The sequence below is a fragment of the Quercus suber genome, unplaced genomic scaffold (genome assembly GCF_002906115.3).
Source record: "Quercus suber isolate HL8 unplaced genomic scaffold, Cork oak 2.0 scaffold_331, whole genome shotgun sequence".
Classification (NCBI taxonomy): Eukaryota; Viridiplantae; Streptophyta; class Magnoliopsida; order Fagales; family Fagaceae; genus Quercus; species Quercus suber.
Window position 1 is genome coordinate 340,942 of NW_027069784.1, and position 17,173 is coordinate 358,114.

The following is a 17,173-nucleotide window of genomic DNA, read 5'->3' on the forward strand; positions in this document are numbered from 1 at the left end:
AAGTGTTTGGTGCATGGTGCAGGTATAATGGGTGCGAGGTTCTGTTGAGGCATCCCCACCAAATCTACGATTTCCTTTAGTGGAGCAGTTGACTTGGATGTATTTGGTAAGGGAGTATTCTTGGGATTATTGATGTGGGAATCTGCCAGCTATATACGTGGAGGAGTGGAGGTTGGATTTGGAAAATAATTCAAATCATGGTCAATTTCCGCGATATGCGTACGGAAAAGATCATGGTTTGATAATATTTCCATATTTGTAGGAGTAGTGGTGGGGGGTTGAGCGTGAGTCGCGGTGGAGTCAGACGATGACTGTGGCGGTGGTGGGTTCGGATTGTGTTACACTGGTGGAGTGGGTTTTACGGATGGTGAAGGTGTTGGGCGGTGGGTGGGAGGTGGCGGTGTGGGCTGTGTGGATTTGGTGTTCACCACTTGTGGTTGTTGGATATTATGCGTGCTTGCTCTCAGCCAAGGCCCATACTGCTGTTCGTCTTTGTTCAGAGTGCCGCCACTATCAGTCCAGGTCTTGCAGTCTTTCTCGTCATGGTTTAAGAGTCCACACCAATAGCAGTAGACGGGCAACCTCTCATATTGAAGAGAAATCCGTAGTGGTTCTGAGTTCCCCATGTCCACGAAACGGCCCCGAGAGAGAGGTAGATTGATATCAACGTTGACACGAACTCTGACATAGCGACCACGACAGTCTCCGGTTGGCAACGCGTCAACTTGTTCAAGCTTGCCCAATGAACGCCCAATAGCTTCGGCGTTTGCTTTGTTCATCCGACTGAAAGGGAGGTTGTATATTTGTATCCAAAAAGGAGCGGAGGTGAACTTTGCATCTTCAACGGATTCCTCCTCAGTTGGTTTATAGAGACCGATCAAGTATTTGTCGAAGGACCACGGTTGCTGGGATAGGATCTTAAGAGAATCGGCCTCGCTGGAAAATAGTATTAAAACCGTGCTGGAGCCTAGATCTCGGAGTTCAAAGTCTTGTATTGAGCGCCACATACTTTTAAGGGTCCTTGATAGTGCTTCCATGTTAACCCTGCGCTTGGTGAAGAGTTTTGCAACAAGGACCCTGCTGTTATCTTCAACGTTCATGGCTAGAGCAACTGTTTGGCTTTCCAGTGTGTTAAGTGATAGTCGGGCCCACTTTCCAGTAAGGTCATCCATGGTAGGGGAGGTGAGGGTGGGAATAAGGGGAAGAGAAAAAGGTTCCACCGGTGATGGGGAAAAGAGAGGCCTATGCAAGGATAGGCGTTAGTGTTTCATCGTTGCAAGCTTTCTCAGCAGAGAGAGCCAACGAGAGAAAACACAAAACAAGGCTTTTAGTAAAAAGAATATTCAACATGATGAGCATTTCGTCATTTGGTTATATTTATTATTTAGTCATCGAGTGCAAGTAAGAGATTGGGACATTCTGATTTCAATATGGTATGCAGAGTCCAAGTTAGGCGTAATTCATAAAGCAGAAGTTTTACACTCATAGACAATTTTATTTCCCACATGTACACTAGTCTTAAACAAATAAATAAAGCTATGCCCTGTTATCTCGTGCACTTAAAATTTCGCTATATCTGTTTCTCAAAAAAAAAAAAAAATGGCTACATCTTGTGCACTTAAATTAGTACAACGTATTTACTAAAAAAATAATAATAATAATAATAAAAAAAATTAGTACAACATAAAAATAAAAGAAGTCACATTTTCAAGAGCTAAAACAGGAACATTTTCATTCAATGGGACAACTCTAATTGAGCAGCCTGGTTGATTAAGGAATATTAATTATCTACAAAACAATATTTTCTCTGTTGATGAATTGATTGCTTCTTTTTATGAATTGATTGGTTTTTTTTTTTTTTGATAATAACATGAATTGATTACTTAACCATGCATATGAATACTGAATATATAAATAGGAGTAAAGCAATCCCAAAAGGTTGGCTTAGTGGTTCTTAAGGTCTCATGATATTTTATGAAATCCTGAGTCCGAAACCTCTTGCCAGCATCTTGGGGCTACCCTTATGGGATTTCTCCCTGTAATAACCTGGTACCTGTGGGACGGGAGGACTACATGCACCCGAGAGAATAATCGGATACTTGAATATGTCTAGGCACCCTTGTTTGTCAAAAAAATAAAAATAAAAATAAATAGGAGCAGAGCAATTTCTACAATTGGGCTATTGCCACTCCAATATATATTGCCCGGTTTTTCAGCATTGTTTATTAACTTAATAAATTACACATTCACAATTATAAAGTTATAAATATACCACATACTAAGCAACCAAAAAAAAAAAAGTTGTAGGTAAGGATAACTATCATAAATCAAGGGACCAATTATTTGTCACACAAAAATATGAAGTGTCTTTATGCTATGAAATATGTGAAGACTAATTGCCCTAGTTCTGTAGTTGTGTTAGCTTTCCCTTGCATTCAAAGTTTAGCCAATTGACTTGATTCACCTAATTGAAATGATGAACTAGTTGAATTTAAGTTGTCTCCTACATCCCTTGTCGGTCTCTTAGGTGATGATGATAGGAAAGGCTTGGAAGGCATTTGTTAGCTTTCAACTTCTCCTTCAAGCATTTCTACAACTTTGTTCATTGAAGGATGATCACTAGGCTTCATCTGTATGCACCATAATGCGATTATGATCATCTTCTTAGCAGTTTTTTCTCCTCCTCTATGGCATCTTCTATTTCTATGCCATTTCCTTCTCTAAATTGACCATAAACCCAAGTTGGGAAGTAAATTTGGCTTGTATGGTCTGCAAATGCATTCACGTTCTTTCTTTTGTTTGCCATTTCTAATAATAACATGCCAAAACTATAAACATTAGCTTTATAAGAGACCCCTCCAATGTTTTTATAGAACAACTCTGGAGCTATATATCCTAGTGTTCCCCTTGCAGCAGTCAAAGACACCATGCTATCATTCGCTGGATAAAGTTTTGCAAGCCCAAAATCAAAAACTTTGGGAATGAAGTTCTCATCAAGAAGAATGTTATGAGGCTTGATATCAAAATGCAAAATCTGCATGTCACATCCTCAATGTAGATATTCAATTCCACGAGCCACTCCAAGAAAAATCTCATATATTTTCTCGATACTTAAGGGGATACTTTCTTCTTGAGAAAAAAATGTATTTTTCAAGAGAACCATTAGGCATGAATTCATATATATATAAGAGCGCACTTTGATCCCTCAGCACAGAAGCCAATGAGTTGCACCACATTCACATGGTGAATTCTTCCAATTGTTGCAACTTCGTTGATAAATTCTTGCCCATTAGATTTGGAGTTACCCAACATCTTTATAGCAACAAGAGGGCCACTTTCAAGCCTTCCTCTATACACAGAGCCATAGCCTCCTTCACCCAATTTGTCCTTGAAACCTTTGGATATGTTCCTAATTTCTGAGTAAAAGTACCTAATTGGCATGAGGTTAATTTGGCCTTGCAGAAATTCTTCAATAGCATCATAAATTGATAAATGCCTTTTACGCCACTTATATATAAAAAAACGCATCTACAAGGAATCCCCAACAAAATTTTTGCTGCAAGTTATAGTCCTGTGTCGTAACATCACGAAAATAATTACTATAAGAAAACAAATTTGTTCCCGTAATTAGTGCTCTCATCACTTCTAGTTTTTGGTTGAAAACATAACTGCGACTTAGAACTAATCTCATTCATGAATCCTAATAATCAAGAACAATAAGTGTTGTATATTTCATGTAAATGTCACTTCATTTTTATCTTCTCGCAATGAGCTACTTCAGACTCAAATTTTTAAATGAATGATCTGCTAAAAAAAATTAAATAAAGTAGATCATAGAAGAGACACAGGTTCTTCTTACCTATGGTAGCCACTATTAAGTTCAAATAATCTGCAAGATATACGAAAGAGAGGAATTATTTTTTTTTCTTCTAACATAAATTTAATTAATTAATCAATGAAATAAGTGACATAAATAACTAGAAATGTCCAGGGCATAATAAATCAACTTTAAGTCATTAACAACTTTCCCCCGACCCTTACCAAAAGGAAAAAAAAAATAGAGAAATGCTAAAACTAAAATTAATACTAGTTTTTTTTTTAATTTAAAATTTGACATTACAATTAATGCAATTGGTGGGCTTCAACCACCTCAAAAATGAATATTTGAATTGCTTATTAGTGATTGGGATTCATGAATAATACAGTTAGTTGAGACTGATAAGTAAAAAAAAAAAAAAAATACGGCTGGGAGTGAAGAATTTGACAATCCTCCATTGAGACTGATAAGTAAAATTTTAACTAGGTTATAGAAAATGTGCAAACATGCATAGATTATTACTAACCCTTTATTATCGCAGGAACAGAGAGATGAAAGGTAGGGAAATTTTTAATGGAAAGATAAGCTAATTTCTTAAGGAATTCTACATTTTCCCTTTTCATTTCCTCAAACCTAAAAAAGTTTGAGATCAATTAGTTGCCTAAGTACATGGTTATTGCTGCTCTACACTGTCGATTCTAGATTATCCTTCAAACAACTTTTTCAGATACAAAACTCACCTCCGACGTAAAATAGGATCATGAATTGGAATCCGCCTGTTTTGACAATTATAAGAATAACATCAGCGTTTGGAACCTTAAAATTAAAAATAAGTCATTATAATTAAACTACAATAAATACTACCCTAGCATGTGTATTGTTAAATATTTTAGCAACCCGATGTGTTATACCATGTTATATATGCTAGAATTGATGTGGAAAGGAAGTATAGAATAGGAACACCGAGAATACAAGGGTTGCGTGGTTCAGCCTTGTCAGCCTACGTTCACGAAGAAATTCCTTAAGGACTACATCTTTATTATGTAAGAGTGTAGCACAATAACCTGTGCTACAATGAACCCTAACATGAATATATATAGGCGACTAAACCCTAGACTACTAGTACAAGTAGGAGTAAGCTTGGGCCTATTATAGGGGTGTCCACCTAGACCCGGACCCGACCCAACTGACCAGACTCGACTGGAACCGACCCACCCGCAACCGACCCGTGAGCTCTGGTAGTCAATGGCAGGTTACAAATCCCAAAAACCGACTCCAATGGGTCAGTTGGCAAGTTCTCTCCTCTAAAACCCACCTCAATCGACCTAACCGGAGACTTACAAAAATCTGGCAATTCAAGCTTTTTTCGATGAGTTTTTGGTCAAATTACTTTAGATCCAATGAGATTTACGCCGGATTTGGGGAGATCTCAACCAGATCTAGTGGAAATCTCACCAAATCTAGTGAGATCTCACCAGATTCGGTGATATCTCAGCCGGATCTGGCAAATTTTCTCTTGAAATAAACAATTTTGACGGATTTTCCCACTCTAGACGGACCCAACTGCTTTCTAATGCCAATCCAACCGCTCTAATCCAACTCTCTCGCCAATCGGCAACGGGTTTGAACTTCCTCCACCCGATTCTGTCAGGTCGTTCGCGAGTTGGGCACAAACTTGACCCGAACCGACCCGTAAACACCCCTAGCCTATTACATTGGGCTAATATGTCTAATATATCTCTAACACCCTCCCTCAAACTCAAGGTGGAAGCTCGATAAAGGCTTGAGGATGGATAAGAATGAGAAAATCCCTTGGAGATGCCTTGAAGAATGCCTTTGAAGAAACCGTGACAAAGAATGTGCCAATTGATTGATTTGGAAGTTTCAAATGAATAAATGGAGTCTAAAATTGGAATCTATGCAAAAAATTGAGTAAGATAGGCCCGTTTAGAAATTTCAAATTTGGTCAAAGCTCAATGCAAAAGTCAAAGTCAAACTGGTTAAAGTCAACAATCAAGGTTCAGGTCGATTCCGGGTTTCAAGGTTGGGTTTAGACATGGCAAAGGGCGGTTTAGGTCAGGTCAATTGGGTTACGGGTCAAAAAGGGTCATTTTAAGCGAGTTAAAAATAGGTTCAGGTCAATCGGGTTAGGTCAGGTTGACCTATATTTTTTACATGAATTTTTTTTTAATAAAGAAAACAACGTATATTTGCCATTTGGAAAGTCATGCAACAAATTACTTGATGTAAAATGCATTACTTTGAATTTACCACTTATATGAAGAATGAATTCAATTAAACTTATTAATACTTATTCAATAATTTTAAAATTATACAAAATCCTGGTATTGCTAACTAAAACAAAATAACACAAAGATAAATAAAACAAATACACAAATTTTATTTCTACACAATATCAACATCTCAAAATATAAAACAAAATTACAAATGACTTATTGAATAACTCAATTGACAAAGAATAAAAACATATAAGAAATTTACAATCTCAAAAATTAATTTTATAATCTATTATCAATTGTGGTTAGCACTCTATTTCAACTTGAGAATACACATTAAAGTTTAATTGTTTACTTATTTATACATGGTCTCGTTTATGAATATCACATCATTGTTAAGTAACACACACTCTATGAAATATCATAATTTATTTTGAAAGCCGTTTATTTTGGACATAAATTGTTAAATAATAGGTCTAAACATTCATAATTTATGCTAATTTGATGCTTTGTGACGCAGATTGGTTAAGGAAGAATAAAGTATATTTTATGTTGTTTTTTCTTTCCTAGTGGAATTAGGATTTATTTGCTTTTACAAGTTCAATTAAAATCCTTTTTCTAGTTGAATTAGGATTTTAATTATTTTTCTTTTCCTAATTAAATTATTTTTCCTTTCTCAAGTAAAGGTAGGTTTATTATTTATTTTCCTAAAAGAAGTAGGAGAAATTCTATTCCTATAAATACTCCTTGTAGAGGGGTTGATTATTGATGTTATGCGTTAATTAATAAAAGTTTGTTAGAGATGTTTTCTCTATTATTTTGCCTGCTAGCCTAGTGTTCTTGTCAAACTTAGGTTTCGTGGAAGAGTTGTAGTAATTGCGTGTTATAGATTCTGGTTCTACACGCCCACGCTGCATCACTTTGGATTCACTATTTTCACACTTATGAATGCTTCTCACACATGTCTACAATTTTAAGTCAATATTTTTAACTCTACTGTAACCAAATTATCTTAGCATGTACTTTGCTATTTGATATCTAAAAATCTTTACTCATTACAGAATGCCCAACCATTCATCTTTCAATTTATTTGCATGCAGTTATGTAAATGCCTAAATTGTTTCCTTAAAACTCATAATAAACAATTAAACTAATATTAATTTAATTTTTTTTTTCACCAAAATATTTTTTTTAAAAGATGGTTCTGGTTGCGAGTCAAGTCAGGCGGGTTGACCTGCAAAAAAACACAGGTCGGGTCATGATTAGCCCATTTTTGCTTCAGGTCAAAAAAATGGGGTTCACGACGGGTGTTTTTCGAGTCAAGTTAGAAAATTCTGACTCATTTTGCCATGTCTAGTCAGGTCATGGATCAGGCTGACAAACGCTGACGTCATTTATGACGTTGACCAGGGCTTGCATGGCTGTTGATGTAACATGGTGGCATCATCGAATGACGTTGGATGATGTCAACATTTGTTCTTCAGCGCGTGTAAGTGTGTGGAGTGTCCTTTGGCGCGTGGAGGCAAGACCAGAAATTGGGAGGCACGTGAGAGCACATGTGAGGTCGTATGGGTGCCAAATTCTAGAGCTATGTAAATCGGCGAACAACAAGGATGTCATGGCAGCGCGTGTGCCCAAAATCCGATCAATAAGTCAAGAACCTTTGGTAGCGCTTGGAGTAAGAATTGGAGCCAATTGCGGGGCGTGGAGGCGCGTGGGTGGGCTTTAGGTGACCAAATTTCTGGGTTTTCCTTACGGGGGACCGAGGAGCACATCTATGTAGTTGGTTTTGTCAGGCGAAGCCTTGATTTGCACAGATCTAAAAGGGGAGGCACAGATTGCTTGGGTATTGATATGAGACAGTGGCAAGATAGCAACGGTGAACCGTGGGAGCAGTGTGATGTCGTGGGATTCAGATTTGAAGACAAGCAGAGGCATTATGGATCTGTGCTATGCATGTATGAAACGTCTTTACTTTGTAGAGATGTTTGTTTGATGCCAAGAACAAAGTTTGGCTTTGATACTATGTTAAATATATTAGCAACCCGATGTGTTATACCATGTTGTATGTGCTAAAGTGGATGCGAAAGGGGAAGCATAGAATAGGAACACCGAGAACACGAAAGTTACGTGGTTCAGCATTTTCGGCCTATATCCACGAAAGAATCCCTTAAGGACTACATCTTTATTATGTAAGAATGTTGTATAATAACTTGTGTTATAATAAACCTTAACATGAGTATATATAGACGACTAAACTCTAGACTACTAGTACAAGTAGGAGTAAGCTTAGACCTATTACATTGGGCTAATATGTCTAATATATCTCTAACATGTATTACATTAATTGGTATAGATTCTTGTTATAGAATTTCAATACATGAAGGGTTTGGGACAGTGGAGAAATGCAAGAGTTCAGAAAAGAAGGAAATGTGCATAAGGATAGCACATTTAAAGAATAACTCGGGCTGGAGGAGTAATTATCCTTCTGTATACCTGAGTGCACCATCCGAATAGTGTAGTTATTGTAATTGATTTCCATTACATAGTATCTTCTTTCAAATAAGGATAGCATCGTATGATTGTTCTCACACGACAATTCATACTTTGAGTCCCCGCACTTTTTTGGGTTGTTCTTCAATCAAAACGGAAAGCTCATTGTAAAGTTGTGATTTACAACTATGTGTTTTGTTGGCTTTTATTCCGTGCCAAATTTGATTGTAATTTCCATCAATCGTTTATACCCTGTATTTGTTGTGGGAATTGTTGTAAGGGGTGTGTGATAGAGAGTGTGTGAAGACTCAAGCAATTTGGAAGCTGATGGAATCTCGCGGGTGTCTCGCGACTAAGCTTCCCGCGAAGTGAAGCATGTGCCCTGCACATGCTGGAATGCGAAGAGTCATTACAGATGGAGACAGCTGTCTCTCGCGAGTATCTCGCGGGTAAGGCCTTCCCGCGAGACACCCTGATGTGCGAAGAGCAAATTTTATTAACATAGAAACAGATTTTATCAATGTAGAAAAACAAATTCGATTATTGTGAAATTTAAACATGAAAAAACATTTAGATTTGGCTTTTAAATTTAGTAAACACGATTTCACTAGGTGTTTTATGAGAAAAAAGTGAACAATCTATGCAGTGAATAGAGAATAATTTATGCAGAAATGAGTGTGAACAATTTTTTAAATAATGCTGAACAAAAAGTAATTTTATGCAAAATGGTAGAAATAGTTTATGCAGAAAACAGTGGACAATTTTTATAAGAAAACAGTGAACAATTTTAATTAATGCAAAAAATAGATTTTATGAATGCAGTAAGAAGATTTGAATATACAGTAAACATGATGTGCAGAGAGCAAATTTTATTAATGTAGAAACAGATTTTACCAATGCAAAAAAATATATTCGATTATTGTGAAATTCAAACATGAAAAAGCATACATATTTGGCGTTTAAATTTAAAAAACACGATTTCACTCAATGTTTTATGAGAAAACAGTGACCAATTTTTCAAATAGTGAATAGAAAATAATTTATGCAGGAAAGAAAGTGAACAATTTTTTAAATAATTCTGAACAAAAAATAATTTTATGCAAAATCGTAGAAATAGTTTATGCAGAAAACAATGAACAATTTTTATGAGAAAACAATGAACAGTTTTAATTAATGCAGAAAACATATTTTATGAATGCAGTAAGCAAATTCGAATATACAGTAAACATGATGTGCGAAGAGCAAATTTTATTAACATAGAAACAGATTTTATCAATGTAGAAAAACAAATTCGATTATTGTGAAATTTAAACATGAAAAAACATTTAGATTTGGCTTTTAAATTTAGTAAACACGATTTCACTAGGTGTTTTATGAGAAAAAAGTGAACAATCTATGCAGTGAATAGAGAATAATTTATGCAGAAATGAGTGTGAACAATTTTTTAAATAATGCTGAACAAAAAGTAATTTTATGCAAAATCCTAGAAATTGTTTATGCAGAAAATAGTGAACATTTGTTATGAGAAAACAACGAATAGTTTTAATTAATGCAGAAAATAGATTTTATGAATACAATAAGCAGATTTGAATATACATTAAACATGATGTGCAGAGAGCAAATTATATTAATGTAGAAACAGATTTTATCAATACAGAAAAATAGATTTGATTATTGTGAAATTCAATCATGAAAAAACATTCAGATTTGGCTTTTAAATTTAGAATTCACGATTTCACTTGGTGTTTTATGAGAAAACAGTGAATAATTTTTTAAATAGTGAATAGAAAATAATTTATGCAGAAAAGAGAGTGAACAATTTTTTAAATAATGCTGAACAGAAAATAATTTTATGCTGAATGCTAGAAATAGTTTGTGCAGAAAACAATGGCCAATTTTTATGAGAAAATAATAAACAGTTTTAATTAGTGCAGAAAACATAATTTATGAATGCAGTTAGCGGATTCGAATATACAGTAAACATGATATGCATAGAGCAAATTTTATTAATGTAGAAACAGATTTTATCAATGCAGGAAAACAAATTCGATTATTGTGAAATTTAAACATGTAAAAGCATAAAGATTTGGCTTTTAAATGAGAAAACACTGAACAATATCTAAACATAGTGTGCTACAACTCGCCAAGAAAAAAAGTTCCCAAAGCGACTTTCACATCATCAGCCAAACATTTAGATATACATAAAAAAATGTTTCACATTCCTCTTAGAAACACTGTGTAAAGTTGTGATTTACAACTATGTGTTTTGTTGGCTTTTATTCCGTGCCAAATTTGATTGTAATTACTATCAATTGTTTATACCTTGTATTTGTTGTGGGAATTGATGTAAGGGGTGTGTGATAGAGAGTGTGTGAAGACTCAAGCAATTTGGAAGCTGAAGGAATCTCGCGGGTATGTCGCGACTTAGCTTCCCGCGAAGTGAAGCATGTGCCTTGCACATGCTGGAATGCGAAGAGTCAGGACAAGTGGAGACAGCTGTCTCTCGCGAGTATCTCGCGGGTAAGGCCTTCCCGCGAGACACCTGCGAGACATGCTGTTCTGCCAGCCTATACTGATTGACTCACACATTTTGCACCTATCCTATATAAACCCTCATTACCCACAAATGTTGAGGAATGCTTCAGAGAGAAAACCCTAGCCAAACACATTTGGAATTAGAGATTGTCATCCCCACCTTTCTCTATATAATTGCTTGTGGTATCTCTTCAACCCTTCCCTCTCCATTTCTACACCATTGAGAGGTTGATAGCCCAAACACTTACCACACCCTTTGAGAGTGTTGAGTGACGTTTTGGTGCTGCTGGGAAGCATTGGAAGAAGCCTGGAATGGCAGATGCAACATGAAGCTTGTTGCGGGATCCGGAGAACTAAGACAAGACATGGTTCCGAGAAGCCTTGTTAGAGTAGGAGCTTGGAGGGCTTAGGTACATCGGGTAGATTAGGCTTGGAGGGTCTCTTGCTTACTCATGTATCCCAATTGATTGTCTAGTGGATCGATTTCCGCTTAGAGTGCGGCGGAGAGGTTTTTCGCCGAGTTANATCATAGCCCTGCTTAAGCTTCTAGTAGTAGTAGGCCAGCTAGATCACTGCCCTTTCTCTCCGTTCATCGATCAGATCCAGGCTCTTCCTTAATAGTTCATCATTACTACTTGGAGTGAAGGAGCTGGTCCTCAGCATTGGGAAGTTTGCCTCTGGAGGGATGACAGCCTCTGCCCCATAAGTCATGGCGAAAGATGTCTCCCTTGTCGACCATCGTGGTGTAGTCCGGTAAGTCCGTAAGACGTGTGGCAACTCTTCTACCCACCTTCCCTTGGCGTCATCCAGCCTCTTATTAAGCCCATTGACTATGACCTTATTGATAGCCTCGGCCTGCCCATTTCCCTGAGGGTAAGCTGGAGTTGAGTACCTGTTTGTGATCCCTAGCTCGCAATAGTATCTTCTGAAGGCTTTACTGTCAAATTGGAGTATGTTATCCGAAATGAAGGTATGAGGGACCCTGAATTGCGTGACAATGTTCCTCCAGATGAATTTTTTAGTGTCCACATCTTTGATGTTGGCCAATAGCTTAGTTTTGACCCATTTGGTGAAATAATCTGTGCCAACCAACATATATCTCTTATTTCCTGCTGCCTTGGGGAAGGGACCTACAATATCTAGGCCCCACTGGGCAAACAACCATGGACTGGATAAGGGGTTGAGGACTCCTCCTAGCTGATGAATATTTGGGGCAAACCTTTGGCACTGGTCACACTTCTTAACATATTTTAGGGCTTTCTTCTGCATCCCTGGCCACCAATATTCTTGAGTAATGGCTCAGTGCGACAAGGATCTTCCTCTGGTGTGGCTCCCACAGATCCCTTCGTGCAGTTCTTCAAGCAGTAATTCTGATGCTTCTGCGTGAATACACAGCAAATATGGCTTGGAATAGGAGCGCTTGTACAATTTGTGATCTTTAGACAACTAGAACCGAAGAGCGTTTCTTCGTATCTTCTCAGCCTCTGACTTTTCTTCAGGTAGAACATCGTCTTCGAGGAATCTCACCGTAGGGTCCATCCAGCTAGGGCCCACACTAACTTGAAAGATATGAACTGTGCCTTTTGAAACCTCGTTTGCCCTATCTAGGTGCTCGACAATAGTAGTCCGGGGTAGGCTCCTTGTCGAGGAGGTGGCAAGCGTGGCCAGGGAGTCTGCATAGGTGTTTCCACTTCTAAAGACATGTGACAAGCAGAAAAGGTCGAAGTCCGACTGCAAGCGTTTAACCTAGCTTAAATACCCCTGCATCCTTGTGTCTCTGGCCTCTAACTCTCCCTTTACCTGGCCTACTACCAACCTTGAGTCTGAGAACATCTCTACTGCTTTTCCTCCCATTTTCTGCACCATGGCCATTCCTTGTAACAAGGCCTTGTACTCGGCCTCGTTATTTGTGGCCGAAAACCCAAGTTTTAGGGATTTCTCTATGATGGTTTCCTCAGGAGAAACTAGGACCAGCCCCACTCCAGACCCCCTTTGACTCACCGCGCCATCAACATACACCTTCCAACATGGGAGTCCTAGCGCAGAGATTACCCCAACGAATTTTCCATCCATGTTTCGCTCCTCAGCCAACACTTCCATTGGTGGCTTAGCAAATTCAGCCACTAAGTTAGCCAGGACTTGGCCCTTTATGGAGGTCTGAAGCATGTACTTAATGTCAAAAGCCCCTAGAATTGTGTTCCATAGGGCAATCCTTCTAGTGTAATCAGCAGACTGAAGCACAGACTTTAGGGGTAGTTGGGTCAGGACTACCACCGTATGGGCTTGGAAATAATGGAGAAGCTTTCGCGTAGCATGGACTACAGCTAGTATGGACTTCTCCAAAGGCAAGTATCTGACCTCGACTTCATGCAGCGATTTACTCACATAGTAGACTGGCTTTTGAAGGCCATTGTCGTCCCGTATTAGCACCAAGCTCACAACATGAGGGGTTACAACAATATATGCGTATAAGACTTCATCAGCCTTAGGACTGGACATGATTGGTGGGCGGGATAGGTACTCCTTGAGTTGCTGGAAGGCCGTAATACAGTCCTCGGACCACTCAAATCCTTTCCATTTGTTGATCAAGAGATAGAATGGTCTGCATCTATCTACTGACCTGGAAATGAATCGGTTTAAGGCTGCGATCATTCTAGTAAGCTTTTGGACTTCCTTGGCATTTCGCGGCTGTTTTAGGTCATTGATAGCCTTGATCTGGTTTGGGTGAACTTCAATTCCCCTATGAGTGACCATGTAGCCTAAAAATTTGCCTGATCCCACGCTAAACGAGCATTTAGAAGCATTTAGGCGCAGCTTGTGCTTTCTCAAGACATCGAAGGTGCCGTCGAGGTCTCCTAAATGCTCGGACACAATTTTACTCTTCACCACTATATCATCGACATAGATTTCGATGTTCTTGGCCAGCTGTGGCTCGAACATCCTGGTTATCATCCTTTGATAAGTGGACCCTGTGTTCTTCAGACCGAACGACATCACCTTGTAGTGGTAGTTCCCAATGGGTGTTACGAAGGCTATTTTCTCCTAATCCTCCAAGGCTAGTGGTATTTGATAATAGCCTTGAAAGGCATCTAAAAAGCTCATTTGAGGATGGCCTGCAGTTGCATCTGCCAGCTAGTCTATCCAAGACATGGGGAATGGGTTCTTGGGACATGCCTTATTCAAGTTCGTGAAGCCTACATAGACCTACCATTTTTCACTTTTCTTCTTGACCACCACGGTGTTGACCAACCATTCAGGGTAAAAAAAACCTCTTTGATGGCTCCTGCACGCTTAAGTTTCTTCACCTCGTCTCTAATCGCATCGGCGTGCTCTCTCGATAGGCGCCGAGATGGCTGCTTCTTGGGAGTTATGGATGGGTTGACATTAAGATGGTGACAGATGAAAGCTGGATCGATCCCCGGAGCATCACAGGCGTCCCATGCGAACATGTCTATATTTCTTTTGAGAAACCTAATAAACTCCTCCTTCTCCTGAAGAGGCAGCTGAGCTCCGACCTGAAAGAACCTTTCTGGGTCGTTACCGATGACCACCTTTTCTAGATTTTCACATTTTGCCCCATCGGCAGTGTTATCAGGAGGCGACATCGGGGCCTTTGATTGCTATAAGTCTTTTTCGGCAGAGGCTGAGGACTTCGCATCGAGCCGATGTGAAATGGCGGCCACCATACACTGCCTTGCTGTGGATTGGTAACCACAGACCTCGTGGACCTGGTCCCCGGATGGGAACTTCACTTTTTGATGCAAGGATAAGGCGACAGCCCCCAAGGTATGGAGCTAGGGCCTACCGACGGTGGCTGTATATGAGTAGGTGTCCACTACAATAAAATTCACCTCTACTATCTCTGGGCCGGTCTGGATGGGTAGTCTAATCATGCCCTTTGGAATAACAATCTTCCCGTCGAAGCTCATTAACGGAGAGCTATAGGGCATTAAATCTTCCGGTTTTAACCTCAGCCCCTTGTAGAGATTCGAGTACATAACTTCGGCCCCACTGCTGTCGTCCACCATCACTCTTTTTACATCGTAGTTCCCGATTCTGAGAGTGATCACCAGCGCATCATCATGGGGCTGGGTGGTTCTAATCTTGTCTTCTTCTGAAAAGCTTAGGATTGGGTGAAACTTCATTCTGGCCCTCTTCGGCTCTGGTTGGGACTCCTTGGTAGGCAATTGAGCCACAGATAACACTTTTGATGGGTGCGTGCCCGTTCTTTCTAGCGCGGCCAGGATTACGTTGATTGTCTCTATGGGTGGCCCTAGAGCAGTATCTCTTTGGGGCTCCTGATGGGTCTAGCCTTGATGACTACTGGAATGATGTAGAAGGTGCTTCAACTTTCCTTCTCGGACCAGTTAGTCCAAATAGTTCTAGAGGTTCCTACAGCTCTCCGTGGTATGTCCGTGGTCTTGGTGGTATTGGCAATAAAAGTTCTGATTGCACCTCGGGGGCTCTCCCGCCATCTTATTCAGCCATTTGAAGTATGGTTCGTTCTTGATTTTCTCCAACACCCAGTGTACTGGTTCTCGGAATACGGCATTGACAGCTTGTGTGTTGGCTGCTCCAAATTACCCTACAAAATCCCTTATCGGGCGGTTGCTGTTATATCGGTCCGACCTGAAATCCCTCATCTCCTAAGGGATAACCTTCTATTTCCCTTTGCCCTGCAGCTGGTCTTCCTTTACCCATTTATACTTATCAATCCAATCCATCAATTGACGCACACTGGTGACAGGCTTGCCAGTCAGGGACTTCTTTAAGTCGTGCTCGGTGGGGAGACTATTTTTGAAGGTGATGATGGCGACATCGTCAAAATTGCCGTCCATTTCGTTATACATCTCTCAATATCTGTTCGAGTAAGCCTTTAAGGTTTCCCTGTCATGCATGGATAAAGACAGTAACGCATTCAAGGGCCAATGAGCTCTGCTGTTTGTAACGAAACGAGAACCAAAGGCTTGGGTTAGTTGCCTGTATGAACCTATGGAATTCATCTTTAAGCCATTGAACCACTTTATCGCCACCGGTCCCAAGCTGGATGGGAAAACCTTGCACATTAGCACCTCGTCCTTATAGTGGATGGCCATCCTTTGGTTAAACTGGCTCATATGCTCCACAGGGCTTGTTTTGCCGTTATAAATGGTGAAGGTTGGTTGCTGGAATCATCGAGGAAGCGTAGCCCCTTCTATGTGGCATGTGAAGGGTGATTTGGAGAGTTGATCTAGTGCCTTGCTCATGGCGTCGCTCTCTAAGCCCCTAGGGGATGGGCTTTTACGTTTACGCCTCTGGTAGTGTTCTTCCTCGTGAGAGAATGTCTCTCTTTAAGGAGTTCTCGATCTTCGCCTATAGTCATCATTGCTTTCATCATCAGAGGGCATGTTAGGATTAGAATGAGGTTGCCTTCGTTGTGCATGACGCAACTTTCTCTTCAAGTCTTCTATCTCTCGTTGCATGGCCTGATTATCATTCTGCCTTTGGGATACGTGGCTCTTAACTTCTTCTTGTTGCATGACTCGATTATCATTTTGTCTTTGGAGTACGTGGCTCCTAACTTCTTCTTGTTGCATGACTTGATTGTCAATTTGTCTCTAGAGTACGTGGCTGCCCACACGAGAATGACTTCTACTGGTTTGGGTGGTGTGCACGCTTCCCTCCTGAAACCTTCCATTCTCTTCATTTCGAGTGCGCTTCGGGTTGGGAATATTACCTTGTTGCTGGGACCCTACTGGTTCAGGTTGATAGGGGTCTTCTTGATAAGGGCCTGATCCTACCATGCTTAATTGCTGTCTTTACTAACACACAAGTTCTTCCCACAGACAGTGCCAATTGTAAGGTCGCGATTTTCGGACTAAGCCTAAAAACGAATAGGATCTAGGCCCAGTGGACCTGGTACAATGAATTTGTAGAGAGTGAGTTTAAGAGCTAGGCTTTAGTGAAGGATACAACCACTAAACATGATTGTGAGTTTATTTGAATAACAAGAGCGCGGGCTGAAACGTGAAATCTTATCCTCGGCCCTCACCTAAGGAGCTCGCAGTTTTTATTACTTTTTTCAGTACTGGGTTACAAGAGTTTCAAAGAC

General features: G+C 39.7%; 1 protein-coding gene and 1 pseudogene across 1 annotated transcript; both read right to left on the reverse strand.

The window, feature by feature from the left end:
* Nucleotides 1-2,435: 2,435 nt before the first annotated feature.
* Nucleotides 2,436-3,528, reverse strand: LOC111984047 (rust resistance kinase Lr10-like; annotated as a pseudogene).
* Nucleotides 3,529-14,876: 11,348 nt separating this feature from the next.
* On the reverse strand, nucleotides 14,877-15,920 carry LOC112033449 (uncharacterized). The gene is made up of 2 exons (XM_024066220.2): nucleotides 15,780-15,920; nucleotides 14,877-15,257 (listed from the first exon to the last, which is right to left on the reverse strand). The coding sequence occupies exons 1-2, from the start codon at nucleotides 15,918-15,920 to the stop codon at nucleotides 14,877-14,879; spliced, it is 522 nt and encodes a 173-aa protein (XP_023921988.2).
* Between the last annotated feature and the right edge of the window lie 1,253 nt (nucleotides 15,921-17,173).